Genomic DNA, 19639 nt, shown 5'->3' with positions numbered 1-19639 from the left:
ATGAATATTCTGAGGTTGTTGGGTGGAATGTTCTGTAGATATCTGCCAATTCCAATTGGTCTAGAGTCTTGTTTAGATCTTGTGTTTCTCTACTGATTCTTTGCCTAGATGATCTGTCTAATATTGAAAGTGGAGTGTTCAGGTCCCCTGCTATTATGGTATTAGTGTCTATTTCCTTCTTTAGGTCTAATAGAGTTTGTTTTATAAATCTGGCTGCTCCAACATTGGGTGCGTACATATTTATGATTGTTATGTCTTCTTGATGGATCAGTCCTTTTATCATTAAGTAGTGTCCCTCATTGTCTCTTTTTATGGTTTTTAGTTTAAAGTCTATTTTGTCAGATATAAGAATAGCCACTCCAGCTCGTTTTTCTTTTCTGTTTGCATGGTAAATCTTTTTCCATCCTTTTACTCTTAGTCTGTGTGAATCTTTATGGGTGAGGTGGGTCTCTTGTAGGCAGCATATAGTTGGGTCCTGCTTTTTGATCCAGTCAGCCAGTCTGTGTCTTTTAATTGGGGAATTTAAGCCTTTAACATTAAGAGTTGTTATTGAAAGGTGTTGATTTATTCTTAGCATTTTATTGGTTGTTTGGTTGTCTTAGGTGTCTTTTGTTCCTTGCTTTCTGATTTACTGTTTGGTTTCTTTGTTTGTTGGTTCCTTAGGTTGTAGATAGTGTTTTTGTTAGCTTGTTTTCTCTTCATGAATGCCATTTTTATTGTACTAGCGGGTTTAGATTTTTCTTAGGTTTTTATGGCAGTGGTAGTGAAGGAAGTGTTTTTCTTTTTTCTTTTCCAGCTAGCCGCAGTATAGGGAAAATACAGCCAAAAAGTCAAGTTAAGAAACAAGGGGAACAGAGTCAAACAGGATATCTGTGGTTATGCACCTGGGCCCCGGCCCGAGGCAAAGGGCGGATAGTTCCCAGAAATAGACAAGTCAGTTAAAGTTTCAAGAGTGCCCCTCAGCTGTTTCAAGGACTCCCACTTGACCGAAGTTCACCCCTGGCTTGATTTAAACTAACCAATTACCTTGCTTCTCGCTTCTGTACCCGCGCTTTTTGCTATAAAAAGGACCCAGGAGCTCTACTCGGCGCGCCAGTCTTTCAAAAGACTGAGTCGCCCGGGTACCTGTGTGTTCAATAAACCTCTTGTTTTTGCATCCGAAGCCGTGGTCTCGCTGTTCCTTGGGAGGGTCTCCCTGAACTGACTGACTACCCACTGCGGGAGTCTTTCATTTGGGGGCTCGTCCGGGATCGGAGACCCCTACCCAGGGACCACCGACCCACCTGCGGGAGGTAAGCTGGCCAGCGACTGCTCTGTGTCTCGTTTCTGTGTCTAATCCTGTGACTCTGACTGTCTTTTCTGAGCGCGCGCATTTTGGTTTCAGTTTGTTCCGGGTTAGTCGCTCTGGGAGCGAAGTGCGGGTAGCGAACAGACGTGTTCGGGGGCTCGCCACCCGGCAATCCTGGGAGACGTCCCAGGATCAGGGGAGGACCAGGGACGCCTGGTGGACCCCTTGGCAGAGGATTATTGTGTTTTGGTCTCACCGCGTCTCGGGAGGCGCGCTCTGCCATCGGACTCTTTCTTCTATTTCTACGGCACTCGGTCTCGTCGCCGTTTCTGGTTTCTTTTTGTCTTAGTTGTGATAGGTCTTTGCGTCGTCGTTCCCCTATTGGAAATTTTCGAGATGGGGCAAGGTGCCCTTACGCCCCTCTCCCTTACTCTAGATCATTGGAAAGATGTCAAAGCCAGGGCTCACAATCTGTCCATGGAGATCAAAAAAGGAAAATGGCAGACTTTCTGTTCGTCTGAGTGGCCCACATTCGGCGTAGGTTGGCCGCCAGAGGGAACCTTTGATCTTACTGTCATTTTTGCAGTTAAAAAGATTGTTTTTCAGGAGACCGGAGGACACCCGGACCAGGTTGCCTATGTCGTGGTATGGCAAGACCTCGCCCAGAATCCCCCTCCCTGGGTGCCACCCTCCAGCAAAGTCGCTGTTGTTTCGGGATCAGAAAATACTCAAAGGCCACCTACAAGGAAGCCTTCCGCCCCTCCCCAACCCCCCGTCCTCCCGACACCAGACGACTCGCTCCTTCTCTCTGAGCCCCCGCCCTACCCGGCGGCCCTGCCGCCTCCTCTGGCCCCTCAGGCGATCGGACCGGTGCCGGGCCAGGCGCCCGATAGTTCCGATCCTGAGGGACCAGCCGCTAGGACCAGGAGTCGCCGTGCCCGCAGTCCGGCAGACGACTCAGGTCCTGACTCCACTGTGATTTTACCCCTCCGAGCCATAGGACCCCCAGCCGAGCCCAACGGCCTAGTTCCTCTACAATATTGGCCTTTTTCCTCAGCAGATCTTTATAATTGGAAATCTAACCATCCTTCTTTTTCTGAAAAACCAGCAGGACTCACGGGACTTCTTGAGTCCCTTATGTTCTCTCACCAGCCCACTTGGGACGATTGCCAACAGCTACTCCAGATCCTCTTCACCACTGAAGAGCGAGAAAGGATTCTTCTGGAGGCCCGCAAGAACGTTCTCGGGGACAACGGGGCCCCTACACAACTCGAGAACCTCATTAATGAGGCCTTCCCCCTCAATCGACCTCAATGGGATTACAACACGGCCGAAGGTAGGGAGCGTCTTCTGGTCTACCGCCGGACTCTAGTGGCAGGTCTCAAAGGGGCAGCCCGGCGCCCCACCAATTTGGCTAAGGTAAGAGAGGTCTTGCAGGGACCGGTAGAACCCCCCTCGGTTTTCTTGGAACGCCTGATGGAGGCATATAGGAGATACACTCCGTTTGACCCCTCTTCTGAGGGACAGCAGGCGGCAGTTGCCATGGCCTTTATCGGCCAGTCAGCCCCAGATATCAAGAAAAAGTTACAAAGACTAGAGGGGCTCCAAGACTTTTCCTTACAAGACTTAGTAAAGGAGGCAGAAAAGGTGTACCACAAGAGAGAAACAGAAGAAGAAAGACAGGAAAGAGAAAAAAAAGAGACAGAAGAGAGAGAGAGACGGCGTGATAAACGCCAAGAAAAAAATTTAACTAGGATTTTGGCCACAGTAGTAAGTGATAAAGGGTTTACAGATAAGCAGAAAGGGACCCTGAGCAACCGGGCAAGACCGACACCTAGGGACAAAAGGCCTCCTCTCGACAGGGACCAGTGCGCCTACTGCAAAGAGAAAGGCCACTGGGCAAGGGAATGCCCCCGAAAAAAGAAAAACGACAAAAAAGCTAGGGTTCTATCCCTAGACGACTAGGGGAGTCAAGGTTCGGACCCCCTCCCCGAACCTAGGGTAACATTGACAGTGGAGGGGACCCCCATCGAGTTTCTGGTCGATACCGGGGCTGAACATTCGGTACTGACCCAACCCATGGGGAAGGTAGGGTCCAGGCGGACAGTCGTAGTAGGAGCGACCGGCAGCAAAGTCTACCCCTGGACCACACAGAGACTTTTAAGGGTCGGACATAAGCAAGTGACCCATTCCTTTTTGGTCATACCTGAGTGCCCTACTCCTCTGTTGGGCCGGGACATCCTGACCAAACTAAAAGCTCAAATCCAGTTTTCTACAGAGGGCCCACAAGTAACATGGGGAGATCACTCTACCATGTGCCTGGTCCTAAACCTAGAAGAAGAATACCGGCTGTATGAAAAGCCGGCCTCTCCCTCCATCGACCCATCCTGGCTCCAACTTTTTCCCACCGTATGGGCAGAAAAGACAGGTATGGGACTGGCCAATAACGTCCCACCAGTAGTAGTAGAGTTGAAATCGGGTGCCTCACCGGTGGCTGTCCGACAGTATCCAATGACTAAAGAAGCCCGGGAAGGCATCAGACCCCACATCCAAAGGTTCTTAGACCTAGGGGTCTTAGTGCCCTGCCAGTCGCCCTGGAACACCCCTCTGCTACCAGTAAAAAAGCCAGGGACCAATGACTATCGGCCAGTCCAAGACTTGAGAGAAATTAACAAAAGGGTGCAAGACATTCATCCCTCAGTCCCAAACCCATACAGCCTCCTGAGTTCCCTTCCGCCTAGTCACACTTGGTACTCAGTCTTGGATCTCAAGGATGCCTTTTTTTGCCTCAAACTACACCCCAACAGCCAGCCACTGTTCGCGTTCGAGTGGAGAGACCCAGAAAAAGGTAACGCTGGTCAGCTGACCTGGACACGGCTGCCACAGGGGTTCAAGAACTCACCCACTCTCTTCGACGAGGCCCTCCACCGGGATTTAACTCCTTTTAGGGCTCTCAACCCCCAGGTCATATTACTCCAATATGTGGACGACCTCCTAGTGGCAGCTCCCACATATGAAGGCTGCAAAAGAGGGACACAAAAGCTCTTGCAGGAACTGAGTAAGTTGGGGTACCGGGTATCAGCTAAAAAGGCCCAGTTATGCCAGAAAGAGGTCACCTATTTGGGGTACCTGCTCAAGGAGGGAAAAGGATGGCTGACCCCGGCCCGGAAAGCTACAGTTATGAAGATCCCTACTCCCACAACCCCCAGGCAGGTCCGCGAATTTCTGGGTACTGCCGGATTCTGCAGGCTCTGGATTCCTGGGTTTGCTTCCCTGGCTGCACCCTTGTACCCCCTGACAAGGGAAAACATTCCTTTTACCTGGACTGAGGAGCATCAAAAGGCTTTTGACCACATAAAAAAAGCCTTGCTGTCTGCCCCCGCCTTGGCTCTCCCAGACCTCACCAAACCATTTACTCTATACGTAGATGAAAGAGCCGGTGTAGCCCGAGGAGTGCTTACTCAGACCCTAGGACCATGGCGACGGCCAGTAGCTTATCTATCAAAAAAACTGGATCCAGTGGCCAGTGGGTGGCCAACCTGCCTAAAAGCGGTTGCTGCAGTGGCACTCCTCCTCAAAGACGCTGATAAGTTAACCTTGGGGCAAAATGTGACTGTGATTGCTTCCCACAGCCTCGAAAGTATTGTGCGGCAGCCCCCCAATCGGTGGATGACCAATGCCAGAATGACTCATTACCAGAGTTTGCTGCTAAACGAAAGGATATCTTTCGCGCCCCCTGCTGTCCTGAACCCAGCTACCCTACTACCAGTCGAGTCAGAATCCACCCCAGTACACCAATGCTCAGAAATCCTTGCTGAAGAAGCTGGGACTCGACGGGACCTGAAGGACCAGCCATTGCCCGGAGTGCCTGCCTGGTATACAGACGGTAGCAGCTTCATTGTGGAAGGTAAGCGGAGAGCAGGGGCCGCCATCGTAGATGGCAAACGGACGGTATGGGCAAGCAGCCTGCCAGAAGGGACATCAGCCCAGAAGGCCGAGCTAATCGCCTTGACGCAGGCATTACGCCTAGCCGAAGGAAAAAACATCAACATCTACACGGACAGCAGGTATGCTTTTGCCACTGCTCACATTCATGGGGCAATATATAAACAGAGGGGACTGCTCACTTCGGCTGGAAAAGACATTAAAAACAAAGAAGAAATTCTGGCTCTGCTAGAGGCCATTCACCTCCCTAAGCAGGTCGCCATTATCCACTGCCCGGGCCACCAGAGAGGAAATAACCCTGTGGCGGCCGGGAACCGGAGGGCCGACGAGGCTGCAAAACAAGCCGCCCTGTCGGTCAGGGTGCTAGCAGAAACTATAAAGCTTCAAGAGCCAATCGAGCCTGCTCAAGCTAGGACCAAGCCAAGAGAGCTCACTCCTGACCAGGGAAAAGAATTCATTCAGCGGTTACATCAGCTAACACACTTAGGACCAGAAAAGCTCCTTCAACTAACGAGCCGCACCAGCCTCTCCATCCCGAATCTCCGGTCCACCGTTCAAGAAGTCGCCAATCGGTGTCCGGCTTGTGCCATGACTAATGCGACTACCACCTACCGAGAGACCGGAAAAAGACAACGGGGAGATCGACCCGGCGTATACTGGGAAGTAGACTTTACAGAGGTAAAGCCTGGCCGGTATGGGAACAGGTATCTGCTAGTATTTGTAGATACTTTCTCTGGATGGGTAGAAGCTTTTCCTACCAAAACGGAAACGGCCCTGACTGTATGTAAAAAGATACTAGAAGAAATCCTGCCCCGTTTCGGGATCCCCAAGGTGATCGGGTCAGATAATGGCCCAGCCTTTGTTGCTCAGGTAAGCCAGGGACTGGCCACACAACTGGGGATAAATTGGAAGTTACATTGTGCGTATAGGCCCCAGAGCTCAGGTCAAGTAGAGAGAATGAATAGAACCATCAAAGAGACCTTAACTAAATTGGCCTTAGAGACCGGTGGAAAAGACTGGGTGGCCCTCCTTCCCTTAGCGCTGTTCAGAGCCAGGAATACCCCTGGCCAGTACGGTCTAACTCCCTATGAAATCCTCTACGGGGGACCCCCCCCCATACTTGAGTTGGGAGAAACACTGGGTCCCGATGATAATTTTCTCCCTGTCTTATTTACCCATTTAAAGGCTCTAGAAGTTGTGAAGACCCAGATTTGGGACCAGATCAAAGAGGCATATCAGCCCGGTACCATAGCTGTCCCCCACCCGTTCCAGGTCGGAGACCGAGTGCTGGTCAGACGCCATCGACCCAGCAACCTTGAGCCTCGGTGGAAAGGCCCGTATCTGGTATTGCTGACCACCCCGACCGCAGTAAAAGTTGATGGCATCGCTGCCTGGGTCCATGCTTCCCATCTCAAGCCTGCACCACCCCCGGCACCAAACGAGACCTGGGAGCTGGAAAGGACTGATCATCCTCTTAAGCTGCGTATTCGGCGGCGGAAAAATGAGTCCACCGGGTAAGAACCCCCACCGGCCTGTGATCCTCACCTGGAAGGTACTGTCCCAAACTGGAGAAGTTGTCTGGACCAAACAGGCTACCCAGCCGCCTTGGACTTGGTGGCCCGATCTTAAACCTGATGTATGTGCCCTGGCGGCGGGTATTGAGACCTGGGATATCCCGGGATACATAGCATCGGGCTCGGCCCAGATCAGACCCCCTGATTCAGACTATACAAAAGCTTATAATCAGATCACCTGGGGGGTCCCAGGGTGCAGCTATCCCCGAGCTAGAAACAGGCTTGCCGCTTCCCCCTTCTACGTGTGCCCCCGGGATGGCCGGACCCTTTCAGAAGCTAGAAGGTGCGGAGGGCTGGAATCCCTATATTGCAAAGAATGGGGTTGTGAAACCACGGGGACAGTCTACTGGGGACCTAGTTCCTCATGGGACCTCATAACTGTAGAACGTAATGGTAGCAGTAAAAGCTGTGACAACTCCGGCTGGTGTAACCCCCTTAAAATAAAATTCACAGAGAAAGGAAAAAATTCCAGAGATTGGGCACAAGGAAGAACCTGGGGACTAAGGTTCTATTTGACGGGAAACGATCCAGGTGTACTGTTCACCATTCGCCTAGATATCACCAATATGCCAACTGTGGCAGTGGGCCCCGACCCCGTCCTTGCAGAACAGGGACCTCCTAGCAACAAGCTGTTCCCAATGACTAGCAGGCAACCCCCCGCGGCACAAAGGAGCACTGCTACACAGAGCCTCCTATCACCAGGCACTCTACCCCCCACCACGGGTGACAGGCTCTTTGGTCTTGTACAGGGGGCCTTCCTAGCTCTAAATGCCACCAACCCGAACGCCACAGAGCATTGCTGGCTCTGTCTGGCCATAAGCCCCCCCTACTATGAAGGAATAGCCTTTTTGGGAGAGGCCAATTATACCAGCGCCGAGAGTTGCCGTTGGGGGACCCAGGGAAAGCTTACTCTCACAGAGGTCACAGGACAAGGGTTATGTATAGGAACAATACCTTCTACCCATCAACATCTTTGCAACCAGACCCTATCCATCAATTCCTCCGGGGACCATCAGTACCTTCTCCCCTCCAACCATAGCTGGTGGGCTTGCAGCACCGGTCTCACCCCTTGCGTTTCCCTCTCAGTTTTTAATCAGTCTAAGGATTTCTGTGTCCAGGTTCAGCTGATTCCTCGCATCTATTACCATCCTGAAGAAACTTTGTTGCAGGCCTATGACAACCCTCATCCCAGGTTTAAGAGAGAACCTCTCACACTTACCCTAGCTGTCCTACTGGGAATTGTGGCAGGTATAGGTACCGGCTCGGCTGCTCTGATTAAAGGACCTATAGACCTCCAGCGGGGCCTAACCGAGCTCCAGACTGCCATGGACACTGACCTCCGGGCCCTCCAGGATTCAGTCAGCAAGTTAGAGGACTCATTGACTTCTCTATCTGAGGTAGTACTCCAAAATAGGCGAGGCCTTGACTTACTGTTTTTAAGAGAGGGAGGCCTCTGCGCGGCCCTCAGAGAGGAGTGCTGTTTTTATGTAGACCATTCAGGTGTGATACGAGACACCATGGCCAAACTCAAACAAAGACTAGATAAAAGACAGTTAGAGCGCCAAAAAGATCAAAACTGGTTTGAAGGTTGGTTCAATAACTCCCCTTGGTTGACCACCCTACTGTCAACCATCGCCGGGCCCCTATTACTCCTCCTTCTGTTGTTCACCCTTGGGCCCTACGTCATCAATAGACTAGTCCAATTCATCAATGATAGGGTAAGTGCAGTTAAAATTCTGGTCCTTAGACAAAAATACCAAACCTTAGATGACGAAGATAACCTTTAATTCCGCTCTAAGATTAGAGCGATCCACAAGAAAAAATGGGGGAATGAAGGAAGTGTTTTTCTTTTTTCTTTTCCAGCTAGCCGCAGTATAGGGAAAATACAGCCAAAAAGTCAAGTTAAGAAACAAGGGGAACAGAGTCAAACAGGATATCTGTGGTTATGCACCTGGGCCCCGGCCCGAGGCAAAGGGCGGATAGTTCCCAGAAATAGACAAGTCAGTTAAAGTTTCAAGAGTGCCCCTCAGCTGTTTCAAGGACTCCCACTTGACCGAAGTTCACCCCTGGCTTGATTTAAACTAACCAATTACCTTGCTTCTCGCTTCTGTACCCGCGCTTTTTGCTATAAAAAGGACCCAGGAGCTCTACTCGGCGCGCCAGTCTTTCAAAAGACTGAGTCGCCCGGGTACCTGTGTGTTCAATAAACCTCTTGTTTTTGCATCCGAAGCCGTGGTCTCGCTGTTCCTTGGGAGGGTCTCCCTGAACTGACTGACTACCCACTGCGGGAGTCTTTCAGTAGTTATTTTTCAGGAACCAAACCCAGTACTCCCTTGAGGATTTCTTGTAAGGGTGGTCTTGTGGTAGTGAACTCCCGCAGTTTTTGTTTGTCTGAGAAATATACTATTTGCCCCTCATTTCGGAAGGATAGCCTTGCAGGGTAGAGTATTCTTGGCTGGCAATCTTTGTCTTTTAGTATTTTGAAAATATCATCCCATTCCTTTCTAGCTTTTAGGGTTTGTGATGAAAAGTCTGATGTTAACCTGATTGGGGCTCCCTTATAGCTGATTTGATGCTTCTCTCTTGCAGCTTTTAAGATTCTCTCTTTGTCTCTGAGTTTTGCCAATTTGACTATGACATGTCTTGGAGAAGGCCTTTTTGGGTTGAATACGTTTGGAGATCGTTGAGCTTCCTGAATCTGAAGATCTGTGATTTTTCCTATACCTGGGAAGTTTTCTGCCACTATTTTGTTGAATATGTTTTCAATGGAATCTCCATTTTCCTCCCCTTCTGGAATACCCATGACTCGGATATTTGAGCGCTTGAGGTTGTCTGATATCTCTCTCAGATTTTCTTCCATGTCCTTGATTCTTTTTTCTTTCTTTTTGTCTGCTTGTGTTATTTCAAACAGCCCATCTTCAAGTTCAGAGGTTCTCTCTTCAACTTCGACAAGCCTGCTGGTTAAACTCTCCGTTGTGTTTTTTATTTCGCTGAATAACTTCTTCAGTTCAGCAAGTTCTGCTACATTTTTTTTCAGGACATTGATTTCCTTGTATATTTCCTCTTTCAGATCCTGTATACTTTTCCTCATTTCATCATGATGTCTAGCTGAGTTTTCTTGTATCTCATTCAGTTTCCTTAGAATTATCACTCGAAATTCCTTATCAGTTATTTCAAGGGCTTCTTGTTCTATAGGATCTAGAGTATGAGATTTATTAACTTTTGGTGGTGTACTTTCTTGATTTTTTGTATTTCTGGTGTCTTTTTTTTGTTGTTTATTCATTGTGGCAGGGGGTTTCACAGTCCACCGGTTTAAGACTAATGACTAACTAGGATGTTGCTGTGGTTGCCAATTTGGTATGGCTCCCGCCGTGACTGCTCAGTTGGCCTCTAGTGTCTTGTGTGTGTGGTTGCCTCGGGTCTTGGGCTTCTCCGGGGATCCACCTTTCTGGTCAGCTTGTACTCTGCTGGGCTGGTGGATCACGTACCACAGGGTGTGTGATCTCTGTTGAGCTTTCACTTTCTGTACAGGACTTCTCCCCGTTCAGTGTGCTCTGGCCCAGGCTGTTAGATCGTGCAGTGGCGACCCCACCGGGTGTGTGGTTTCTGTCGAGTCTCCGCCTCCCTGGCCGCACGTCTCCCCCCTCTGTGCACACTGTGCTGGGTTGGGGCGTGTCTTCTGCACCCCTCGTCTATCAGCTGGGCCTTCAAGACCCTGCTCAGCACCGCCTCGCCCAGGAAGTCTACCAGGTTTCTGCTAGGCACAGACGACCAGACTCTCTGGGTGCCTTTGTAGCACTGTGTAGATCTTTCTCGGGTCTTGTTCACCTTTGTATCCCCCCGGTATAAACCGAGTCTAGTGCCCGCCTGCAGCCTGCTCTCCGGCAGGTTCAAGCAGACCTGGGAACTCTCCTACCACACTATTCCCAACCAGAAATTCGTTAGGCTTTTTTCCAAACTGGTGGTCGCAGAGATGGTATCTGCCTCCCAGTAACAGGAAGTTTACCGGGGCCGGAGTCCAGGGTGTGGTGGAGTGACAGTCGGCCCGCCCGTACTTCCTAGCCCTCCCAAAACTGGTCGGGACGCCCCACACCCCCAGCCCTGCCAGAGAACCGTGGAGGGAGTGGGAGAGGAGGTCGGCCCGCAGGGTCCGGAAAGCCCCGCGCCAGGCCAAGCAAATGGGCTCAGTGATGGCCGAGCAGGGCGGAGCTGCCCGCACCTGGGAAAATGGAGGCAGCACCGGGGCAATGAGTGGCCTGGTGGTGCAGGCGGGGAGCCGCGTGGGCATCCACCCCCCGAACAGAGCTTTGCCAGGGATCACTCACAGTGCTGTGCCAGGTCGGGCGCTCGCTCTGTCTCTGGTTTGTTGCCTTCCGTGTTCTCGGCGCTGCCGCCTCGGGTTGTTCAGTCGCGGCGCCGCTCGGGCGCTCCCAGGAGTCTTCTTTAATGCCGGCCTGAAACCTCGAATCCTGGATAGGGCAGCTGGCCGCCTTCAGTGCGGCCCCAGCCTCCGGGATCCTGGCTGCATCCACAGCAGCCCTGGCGCCGTGTTCCCTGTTTCAAGACTCGCTTTTGCAGCTAAGAATCAGTTCTTTTCCTGCTCCACACTTCAAAGCTGTTGCCTGTAAATGAGGCAGCCTCTCCTGCCGGGGGCAAAGTGGCGTTGAGCCCCCACGACCGGCCAGCAGCAGCAGTCCTCCCTTAAGAGATGGCCAGAGAAAGGTCCACAAGTTTCCCGGCTGCCTGAGGCCCAGTGGCCACCTTTTCCACCTCAGCTACTCCGCGCCAGCCGCCGCAGCCGCCGCCATCTTGAAACTCCGGAGTTTATGTTCTTATTTTGGGCCACAAGCCTAACAACCAGTGCGCAATACAAATCACCGTTTTACGAAGGGTTGCGGTGCATGAGCACCGCGGGGCGCCGAGAATCTGGTGACAGGAGCCGCAGCAACAACCCCGATGGTCCCCCGTCACGCCCCTGCCTCTTCAAACTTTTTTAAACACACATTTCCATCAGTAAAAATACGTTAACCATGCACTTCAATGTATTTTTGTAGTTATAAACATATACTACTATATTAACATGTTATATGTTGTAAAACATAAATAAAATAGAAACTTCATGATAGTAAGGTAAAAATTTTAAAGTTTTATTGTAATCTTCTTACCCTCCCAATGGATCATCCAGCACCTTTTGGAAACCATGGTGGTAGAGTACCCTCAACGGTAATGGTTAAAGGATAAAGGATAGACTGGCCATTCAACACTCAGCCCTCTGACTCATATTTAATAAGGCTAAACTATGTCCACAAAGCAGGCCTAGAAATTACTACAATTCCACAGTTAGGTTATATTTAGGGAAAGAACTAAAGCTCTACAGAGGGAACTAAAAGCTCTAGTGAAGAGAACTAAAGCTCTAAGAATATATGATGAGAGAAGGAAGAAATGCAAGCTGAACATGCAGCAAGTAGCACTCAGGCTAAATGGAACCCATGTCTCACTCATGGTACAGTCATAGGAAATTTCCAGCCAAACAAATCTGACCTATTTATTTAAGAAACTAACAGGCTTATAGAAGGGAATTTCAAGTTTGTTGAAACATGGTAAAGCTGAGTCTAACCTGTCATGGATAGAGTACCTACAATTGGTCACAACCCAGACATTAAAATGCCACAGTGTATCATGGTCCTCATGCTGTACATGAAAACGAGAAGTTTATTATGCTCAGCAGCTTCCACTCCATCATCAATCAACAGAGTTTATGCCATGAATTTTTCATATCTGACAAATCTGGTTCACTGTAGGATTTGACTGAAAGAAATTATTATAATATTGTGGCTTTTTTTTTAAGCCCAACGTCCTTAGTCAACACCAGATAATGCAATATTTGAAAAAAAGTTGACGCAGAGATTTAATTTAAACTAAATCAAATTAAATTTAAATTTCTAGGTGGAGGAAAAAAAATCTTATTGAAAAGATTTATTAAAATCCTTAGATCAAGAATTTAGGCAAATTAAAGACTCTGGGAAACACACTTTTCAGACTCCCAGTAGCTCACAAGAATGTAATTCCTCACTGATGTAACAATTGGATAGACATCCAATATGTCTATCTTGAAAATTTAATATTAAAAGATCACAGTCAGTCTCTTTGGGAAAGTACAGGTATTCAGCTTCTAACTGCATATGTGAATTGAGCAGATCACTCAATAGGATAGACTGCACATAACCCCCCAATAGGACTTTCCCAGAGCTCACTGAATGAGGGAGTTTGAAGAATCAATGAGCCATTAAGTGAAAATAAAGTCATGATTTCAGAAGTTATTCAACAATTGAAGTATATGAGCTGCTTTATGTTTCTATTGCTTCCTTTGGAGCACAAAGCTCAGGATGTATCTAATCATTCTTTTGTCCTCAAAACTCAGCATATAACAGATACTCATTAAATGAAAAACAAACTCTCCTAGCCAAAGAACAATGGGGACTCTCAGCCAGGACGCCAAATAAATGCATTTGTTGCCATGCAAATACAGATTTAAGTCAGATGTCCCAGCCTTGCCTTCCTTCCAAATGATCAAGACCTTTTCTAAATGCCATAGATATAAAAATACTAAACTTTTGACCACTGCCAAAACACTATAGCCCTGGAATTTTGGAAACAAATATATAAATTCCTGAATGATCCTGACATTTGGGGGCTGTATGCCTAAGCCACAGCAATGTTTAAGTCCGCCAGACATTGAACATTCAGGAAATGTTGAAATCAAAGTTAAAAGACACCATGTTAAACTTAGAATCATAGCTGAAAATCGAGTCCATTTTTCAGAATAAATTCAGTTGGCTAAATACTAATTTTCTCATTAAACTATTCAAAGCTAATCAAAACATATCAATACTCTCTGCCTGTATCATGGGCACTTTTGAATGAACCAAGTTAAACTGCTTTGTAGTATGCTTCTGCATTCCTGTAGGTGACTTTCTCCAATAAGCAGCAAAAAAACCCCAAATCTGGGCAATTTTCATACATGATCTCTGATCATGTAGCCAGTCCCCCACTGCGAAGACCTGGGTCTTCATACTCTTCACTAATGATTAGTTTCCACCTCAAAAATCTGTTCAATTTTCCCCACTCTGCAGACTGTGTGGTCTTAACTGACTCCAGAAATATGGTCATATGATTTTTGGAATGCTTGTGCTACTTAAAACAATCCTAGCAAATTGTGAAATAGGCCACACTAGGTTTTGGATATCCTGCCCACCAATGTTCACGCTCCCTCTTTCTCCGGGCCTTTTCCCCAAAAACCATTCGTTTGACACTAAATCAACTATTTTTTTGATGCCTACTATGTTCAAGGGCAAGGCCATTCTGAATATCATTATCTCATCTATCTTCTTAACAATAACTGTCATCCCCATTTTGCAAATGCTGAAAACTCCCTACAATTTAGAAATAAACAAATAAGGGAAAATGCTATGAAAAAAGGTAAAAACAGAGGAAGAAAACATAGATGCCCTTGTGTTAACTTCATGGGGAGGGGGTCAAATGTTAATGACTTTTTTATGAGATAACTACTTTGAAAATGACAGGTGAGGATTTCAAATTTTCAATAGAGGGAATGTTTATCAACCTGACCCTCAACATTCACTTAACTCATCTCCCTCTCCTATCAACTTCTGCCCTAGATCTTCATGAGAAGCTCCAGAAAAGAACTTCAACGGAGAGTAGGCAGAAGCCCGGCTCAGCCCCTATTATCAAAGCCATGCCCATTAACTAGGAGTTAAAGCAAATTGAAAACTGACCTGTCCCTGAAAGCTACCTACCAAACTGGGAAGGGAGTACAGAGTGCCAAAGCAAAGTGTGGGACTTTTTGGGTTGATTTAGCAAGACCTACTTTAGAAAATGCTCATCCCACAGAGATTTTATTAACTTCTTTTAACCATAAGGCAGCTTCCAAAATGCATGCAATCAATACAGACAGATTCAAATTTGAAATTCTTAAAACACACTCTTATCTTTGTTTACAGTTATTGTCTGACAAGTTTTTAAACTCTTTTCAATGGCATAATACTGTATATTTATTCTTCAAGAATTTGCTTATTTAAGCTCAACTTTACATCTTTAAGATTTATTCACGACGATATACACAGTTCTTCTTCACTGTAACAACTAAACATTCCTCCAGAGGAATATACACTTTATGCATCCAATATCCTGGGAGGGTTTTTTTTTTTGGGGGGGGGGTGTTGTTTGTTTGTTTGTTTTGGCGGCTGGCCAGTATGGGGACCTGAACCTGTGACCTTGTTTTATAAGGCTGTGCTCTAACCAACTGAGCTAACCTGCCAGTCCCCGAATCTCCTGTGGATGAGCATTTAGATGGTTTCCTATTGGTCACTAACACAACAACCAGGATTAGAATTAAATATCTGCTTCAATAGTCAACTTTTTTCCAGTTGACTCAATAACCAATTCTTGAAATATGGATATTCTATAGTCTACAAGCTATGAAATCAGAGACCTGGGTTCCTCTGAGATAGGAGGTGCTCAGTCCCAAGGAATCAGCTTTCAGGCCATTCCCCTGAGTCTCAAATCACTTCCCTAGGACTCAAGCTCCACCCCTGAGTCCTGAGCTACTGTGGCCTGTAGCACTTATTTTCAGCACCAGCATGTAGAGATTGAGGTTGCAAGGGGCAACTCACTGTCTGAGCATGCTCAGTGAAAAGCAATTTACCCCTTAAATGACCTTCCACTGGAGGCACTAGAGAGCGCATAGAATATTCGAAGTTTATTGCGTTCATATGATGGAATTTGACCAATGAGCATGCTCTAAAAGACACCAACTGAGCATGTGCAAAACTAGATTACATAACTAGGAACCACAGCCTTAGCTGAACAGTCATTACACAGCATGAATACTTATAGATAGCAAAACTATAAAAGTTGAATCCTGGTAGAAAGCAGGACTGTTGCTCACTCTCCTAGTGCCAGCCCGCATTTCACCTGAGGTGTGTATTTCTTTCTTTTTGTATCAAGTTTGCCTTTAGCAGGCTGCTGTTCACTCTAGGGCCAGCCTGCACTTTGTGAATATCTATTTCTTTCTTTTGTATTAAATTTGGTATGGGCCCTGTTTAATCTCTGGAGCGAGGCTGCGCTTTCTCTATGACATCTGTATCTCTTATTTGTTACATTAACCTGTTCTCACTTTCTACTGTGATTCTGCTCTTGAATTCTTTCCTGTGGCAGATACAAGAACCTGGTAAGAGGAGGGGGTGGGTTGAGGCTGACCATCAGACCTCCTCAGACCCTCTCCTACAGCATCACCACCCCAGGACCACCTCCGTGTTCTTGTGACCAATTGCTTAAATATTCCTGTACCTCAGTTTCCTCATTTGTAAAAAAGAGTTAAAAATTCCTTCACATTTATAGTTGAAAGGACTAAATAAGATACTGTAGCGCATTTGGCCTAGCACACAGTATGCGTTCAACAAATGGCAGCTATTATTATTATTAGCATCTCTTTTTAATCAAAATGATTTAAGATATTTTAAGGCTTCAAGAAACTAATTAAATTATTTTAGCTGAAATTTTGCTGTGTAATCAATAATAATTATTTCTGAGAAGACTGAACAATAAAATGTTTCATCAATGCAATGAATATAAGGAAAGGATTATGAAGAAGTCCTATAACTTGTAGTTTAAATAAGTTAGTTTATAAATAGGAATATAAATGCTTCAGTAAACTAAACCCTCTTAAGGATAAACATACTCATACTGAATCCTAACCCAGTGACATCCAACAGAAATATGTGGGCTATATAAGTAATTTTAAATTTTCATGAAAAAGGTAAAAAGAAACAGGTAAAATTAATTTTAATAATATATTTTACTTAATCCAATATATAAATTATTTAAATATGTAAATAATATAAAAATTAATGAAATATTTGAGATCATTTTACACTAAAGGTCTTCAAAATCTAGTGTGTATTTTACATTTATAGCACATCTCAATCCCAATGTGCCGATGGTCATATGTGCGGCTGGCACATGTGTAGCTGGTCACAGGTACAGATAGCATATGTTTGTACTGTATTGACAGGGAAGTTTTAATCTATACCTTTCCAGAAAGCTACCTGTACAGTGCTTTTAGAAAAGACTTTTATCAGCTCATATGGTCTCTGCCTTTTATCAAAGTAACCATGAGTGACAACACTCACAAACTTGAGTTCTTCCCAATAAAAAGAGCGCAACTCCATAATTTTATCAGAATTAAACATCTGAGTGGAGCAAAGTGTGGGAGAATAGTGGCTTACCGTTTACAAGACACATTCTTGCACATTATTTCCTTTCAACCTCCCCAACTCACAGTGGGGTAGATTTTTCACAAATGGGAAAATGGAGGACCAGAATCAATGATTTCCCATGAGTTATATGGTTAAGTGTACCCAATTACATGTCTCCAAACTCTAAAGGCTGCACAGTTGTGCAAACACAAAAAATAAGCAGACTCTACATCTTCAGCATCCATCTATCCTACTGAATAAAAAGAAGGGGATTGATAGGCACTAACTTTCCATTTGGACCAAAACCTAAAATGGGGGCTTTACAGAAAGGCATCCAAACATTGCATTGCATGACCATTGCTAATACTAAGGAAAAACAGTCTTGTTTCTAAAAAAAAAAACTTACTCTACTACCAAGGTGAGCAAAGTCTTAAGTAAACAAATTGAACCCCATTTTGGCTTCCCCAACCTAATATATTTTTTTGTTAAACTTTAACAAAGCAAGTAAATTCAGACTGCTTGACTGGTGTAAGGATAATTACTAAATGTTTTTAAGTAAAAACACAATTGTAAGGACTAGGAAATGCTGAGCTGCTGTCTCAGAAAAACAAGGTTCTAAAAGTGAATTTACTGTGAGAAAATATACAGATTTTTCTTTTTTACTTTAAAAATACAAACTGAAAGAAAATGTATCATAATGTTACTACTGGTTATCTCTCAACAGTGGGTGGAAGGGTTTCTGTGTGCTTTTAGTTTCTTTTTTGAAAATTTTCTCCAATTTTTCTCCAATGAATATACTTGTATGTTAGCTATAAAGTAATAAAAATATTAATACATGACTTGAACTTATTAAGGCATAGCTAAATACAGATGAAAACTGAATACAATTTCTTTTCAACTTTAAACAAAACTGTTTTTCTAATGACAAGCCCATTTTATGAGATTGATAACAGGGCAAATCTCTTCAGACCTCATTTTATAAATTCTGTCCACTTACATACTTATTAGCTTTTTAATTACCTTAAAGTTTTAATAATCCTTATAAAAGCCGTTCGTTAGGGGCCTGGAAACATAAAGCTCATATTTTAGCTAAAAGCCAAGACCTCGCCTAACATTTTCTAATGCTGCAAAATGAACAAACTGAAGTTTTAACCTTCACTTCTCCTTAGTTTTCCTCTAAAATAGACGTGTGCAACTGAATGGGCAACCCATAGGTGCTTAGTCAGCCTAGAATGTGGTATCATTCTCAGTGGAACTGAGATTTTTCTTCTTGGTCTAGGCTTCTTCATTCATTTAAAAAACACTTGTTGCGCACCTACCAAAGGCCAGACCCTGAATGCAGTTGAGAAGCAACCGAGAAAAACAAAGCCCTGAAAGAAGCACCCTCTCAATTGCGGAGACAAACCAGTAAACAAGGAATTCGAATCTAAAGTGATCTGAGCCATCTGGAGATACGACAAAGTGCCAAGTGAACACCGCAGGAAGAGATTATTTCGGTCCGCTGGGTGTGCCTGGTGGGCTGGGGCTTCTGGAGAGTGGGAAGGGTCTGGAAATGCTTTCCTGAGCTTGACTTGACGCAGGAATCCAGGAATTTCCCCAAAGCCTGGAGGCCAGAGCACTTTCCCCCTAGTCTTCTCCATCTACGAAGCGAGGCTGGTAGAGCGCAGGCCTGACTGCTGGCCTGGGAATCTCGGCTACGTGACGAGCAGGGGCCCCAGTTGGAGCCAACTGTCCCCCACAGCCCGGGTCTGGGCAGCCCCTCTTTCTCGGGCTCCGAGGCGGGGCACCACCTGTTCACTCCTTCCACGGCCACCGGTGGAAAAGAAAGAACCTGCCCAGCTCTGGGGGCGAAGCGGAGGGCCGATGTGGGTGCCAAATCTGATCCGTGCCACACTCTCGTACAAAAGTGGGCCGAGATTTGAGGCCGGGAAGGCCGGCCGAGGCTCGGCTGCTCCCCTGCCCGCGGCCTCCGGCGCAGCGGGGCGGGGACCGCGGTGGGGTCACCGGGCCCGACGCAGGAGGACGGCGCCCCCGCCCAGCCTCCGGAGCCAGCGCGGACACATGCCACGGGCAGCCCGCACCCTCGCGGCCCCTCCGAGCGCCCCGCGGCGCCCTCCGCCTGGGCGCGCGGGGTCAGGGAAGGCAGGCTCGGGAAGCGGGCTTGGGAGCTGCCCCCGGCCGACCTCCAGGCGCGGGGACCCCCGGGCCACAGCCGACACCCCACACTTTACCTGCTCCGGCGGAGGTGCGGGTGGGAGTCTGGGGCGGACGGGCTCGGCGCCGGCCCTCCCTCACCTGGGCGGAAGTGAGAGCCTGGGGTGACCGCGCCTCACCTGGCAGGCCCTCCCCTTGCCCCGAACCTCCCCGCCCGGGGCGGGGCGCCGGGGTGGCGCGGGCGGGGGAGCCCGGGGCCGCGGGAGGCCGGCTCCGAGTTGGGTGGGCAGTTGGCTTCACTACTTTTGTGCAGGTGAAGCTCGACTGGGCCAAGGACGGTTAAAGAGCCCGGGCAAGGTGGGGCGTGGGGGCCGCGTGGTGGAGGCAGCCGGCGCTAGCGG

At 47.3% G+C, this 19639-nt stretch overlaps 2 protein-coding genes across 5 annotated transcripts in view; one reads left to right on the top strand and one right to left on the bottom strand.

Annotated features, from left to right (window-relative positions):
- PATJ (PATJ crumbs cell polarity complex component) overlaps nt 1-19437 on the bottom strand; it is a 369539-nt gene extending 350102 nt beyond the window's left edge. For all 4 annotated transcript variants that reach the window (XM_063103640.1, XM_063103641.1, XM_063103642.1 and 1 more), the window contains exon 1: nt 19316-19437. The gene's annotated coding sequence lies outside the window, so the exon portion shown is untranslated. The remainder of the gene's footprint in view (nt 1-19315) is intronic.
- On the top strand, nt 801-19581 carry LOC134384152 (uncharacterized). Its single transcript, XM_063105764.1, is given in 2 exon segments — nt 801-6389; nt 18992-19581. Coding segments are annotated over 2 exon segments (5295 nt in total). The 5' UTR covers nt 801-1684.
- Nucleotides 19582-19639: the final 58 nt, after the last annotated feature.

The sequence above is a fragment of the Cynocephalus volans genome, chromosome 8 (assembly GCF_027409185.1).
Source record: "Cynocephalus volans isolate mCynVol1 chromosome 8, mCynVol1.pri, whole genome shotgun sequence".
NCBI classification, from domain to species: Eukaryota; Metazoa; Chordata; class Mammalia; order Dermoptera; family Cynocephalidae; genus Cynocephalus; species Cynocephalus volans.
This window is presented reverse-complemented; position numbering and strand designations above follow the sequence as displayed.